The following is a 2,457-nucleotide window of genomic DNA, read 5'->3' as shown; positions in this document are numbered from 1 at the left end:
GGGGACAGAGACACTTACTGAGGGGGGACATAGACACTTACTGAGGGGACAGAGACACTTACTGAGGGGGGACAGAGACACTTACTGAGGGGGGACATAGACACTTACTGAGGGGACAGAGACACTTACTGAGGGGGGACATAGACACTTACTGAGGGGACAGAGACACTTACTGAGGGGACAGAGACACTTACTGAGGGGACAGAGACACTTACTGAGGGGGGACAGAGACACTTACTGAGGGGACAGAGACACTTACTGAGTCTCTACTTTCATTAATTTTGGGTCTGATTCAATTTTATAGCATTATAAAACAAAGTGAAGTGTTTTTGAAACAGTAGTAGTAGTATTATATGTATGTATATATAAAGTAGTATTGGTATTAATATAAATAGTAGTAGTATTAAATGTATGTATATATAAAGTAGTATTGGTATTAAATATAAGCAGTATTAGTATTATATGTATGTATATATAAAGTAGTATTGGTATTAATATAAATAGTAGTAGTATTATACGTATGTATATATAAAGTAGTATAGGTATTAAATATAAATAGTAATAGTATTACATGTATATATATATAAAGTAGTATTGGTATTAATATAAATAGTATTGAGTAAAAGTTGACATATTCCAGTCTGTGATTATCATCAACATCCATTCCTTTCATTTTAGTCTTAATTATTCCTAATTTCTGCTTTTCTAACTCAAACATTAGGTATAATTTCCTATAAATTAGGTTTAATGACCATAAAGTCCAAAAATAACTGTAAAACTGAAGGAAATGACCCCCATAGACCGGCAGACCTGTTAGAGGAGGATGACCCCCGTAGACCGGCAGACCTGTTAGAGGAGGATGACCCCCATAGACCGGCAGACCTGTTAGAGGAGGATGACCCCCATAGACCGGCAGACCTGTTAGAGGAGGATGACCCCCGTAGACCGGCAGACCTGTTAGAGGAGGAGGGTCAACCTAGCTGGTCAGTGTGTTTCATAGCACAGGCCTTTGGTTGCAGTGACCTCTGACCCCTGACCCCAGACCGCTGACCCCAGACCTCTGACCCCTGACCCTAGACCTCAGACCGCTGACCCCTGACCCCAGACCTCAGACCCCTGACCTCTGACCCCTGACCTCTGACCCCTGACCTCTGACCCCAGACCCCTGACCCCTGACCCTACTGAATGAGCACGGGGGTCTTACTGAGTCGCAGCCACTCCCAGCGGTCCTCCCACTTGTCGATCATGTCCTTCCTCTTGTCCGTCAGCTGCAGCAGCTTCTCCTTAATCTGGAAACACAACCGGTTACACTGCTGCACAACACACACACACACACACACACACCCTCCTCCCCCCCCCCCCCCCCCCCCCCCCCCCCAGGACCCTGGTCCTGACCTCGGGGGAGGCGTAGTGCTTCCGGGCCAGCAGGGCCTTCCCCAGCTCGATGCAGGACGTGAAGCTGTCGTTCCGGGCGTCGATCTCGGCCTTGATGCCCTGGTGGTTGTTCATCAGCAGCTCCACTGAGGACACGTCTCTGGAGACACACACACAGACACACACAGAGAGACACACACACAGAGAGAGAGAGAGAGAGAGAGGGAGAGACACACTCCGTTGATCAGCTTGTATCTACAGCTGCAGAATAACTATTTTTTTATGAATGAGCGGTGTAACTTGTGTGATGTCATCATGTTACATGTGAATATTTTAGAGTTTCTTCTAGTTTCTACCAAACAATAAAATGGATAAAAACACAAATAATTTCAAATGTCGAAAGAATTCAAAAGTGAAATAAATAAATAAATAAATGAGGACTGAATATAAAGAGGAGACGTTGGTGCTCGGTGGACTCAGCGGTGGACTCGGTACCTGGGGTTCTCCTGGGTCTCGATGAGCCGGATCACGTCCTCCATCCACAGCATCAGGTCCCGGACCAGGCTGAAGAACCTGAACTTGTCCCCGGTGTCGAGGAGGCGGAGCCGGCGCCCGTCACAGGCGTCCAGCAGCGTCCTCCAGGCCTCCAGCACGTCCCCCTCCCGCCGCTGGATGTCCTCCGCCTTGTCCCCGGCATAGGACGACTGCAGGCGCACAGCGTCCTCCTGCAGCTGCCTCACCTGCACACAGGGTCAAAGGTCAGCAGCTAGGCCTGGACAAAGGGTCAAAGGTCAGCAGCTAGACCTGCACACAGGGTCAAAGGTCAGCAACTAGACCTGCACACAGGTTCAAAGGTCAGCAGCTAGACCTGCACACAGGGTTAAAGGTCAGCAGTAGGCCAGGACACAGGTTCAAAGTTAAGCAACTAGACCTGCACACAGGGTCAAAGGTCAGCAGCTAGGCCTGGACAAAGGGTCAAAGGTCAGCAGCTAGACCTGCACACAAGGTTAAAGTTCAGCAGTTAGACCTGGACACAGGTTCAAAGTTAAGCAACTAGACCTGGACACAGGGTCAAAGGTCAGC

The 2,457-nt window shown here is 48.4% G+C and overlaps 1 protein-coding gene across 1 annotated transcript; it reads right to left on the bottom strand.

The window, feature by feature from the left end:
* Positions 1–810: 810 nt before the first annotated feature.
* Positions 811–2,120, bottom strand: LOC117941388 (spectrin beta chain, non-erythrocytic 1-like; the record flags this gene model as incomplete). The annotated part of the gene is made up of 4 exons (XM_034866426.1): positions 1,870–2,120; positions 1,396–1,534; positions 1,205–1,289; positions 811–954 (listed from the first exon to the last, which is right to left on the bottom strand). Coding segments are annotated over exons 1-4 (421 nt in total), but the record flags the coding sequence as incomplete, so codon positions are not given.
* Positions 2,121–2,457: the final 337 nt, after the last annotated feature.

Source organism: Etheostoma cragini, unplaced genomic scaffold, assembly GCF_013103735.1.
Source record: "Etheostoma cragini isolate CJK2018 unplaced genomic scaffold, CSU_Ecrag_1.0 ScbMSFa_673, whole genome shotgun sequence".
Classification (NCBI taxonomy): Eukaryota; Metazoa; Chordata; class Actinopteri; order Perciformes; family Percidae; genus Etheostoma; species Etheostoma cragini.
Note: the sequence above shows the minus strand (reverse complement) of the source record. Positions and strands in the feature narration are given on the sequence as shown.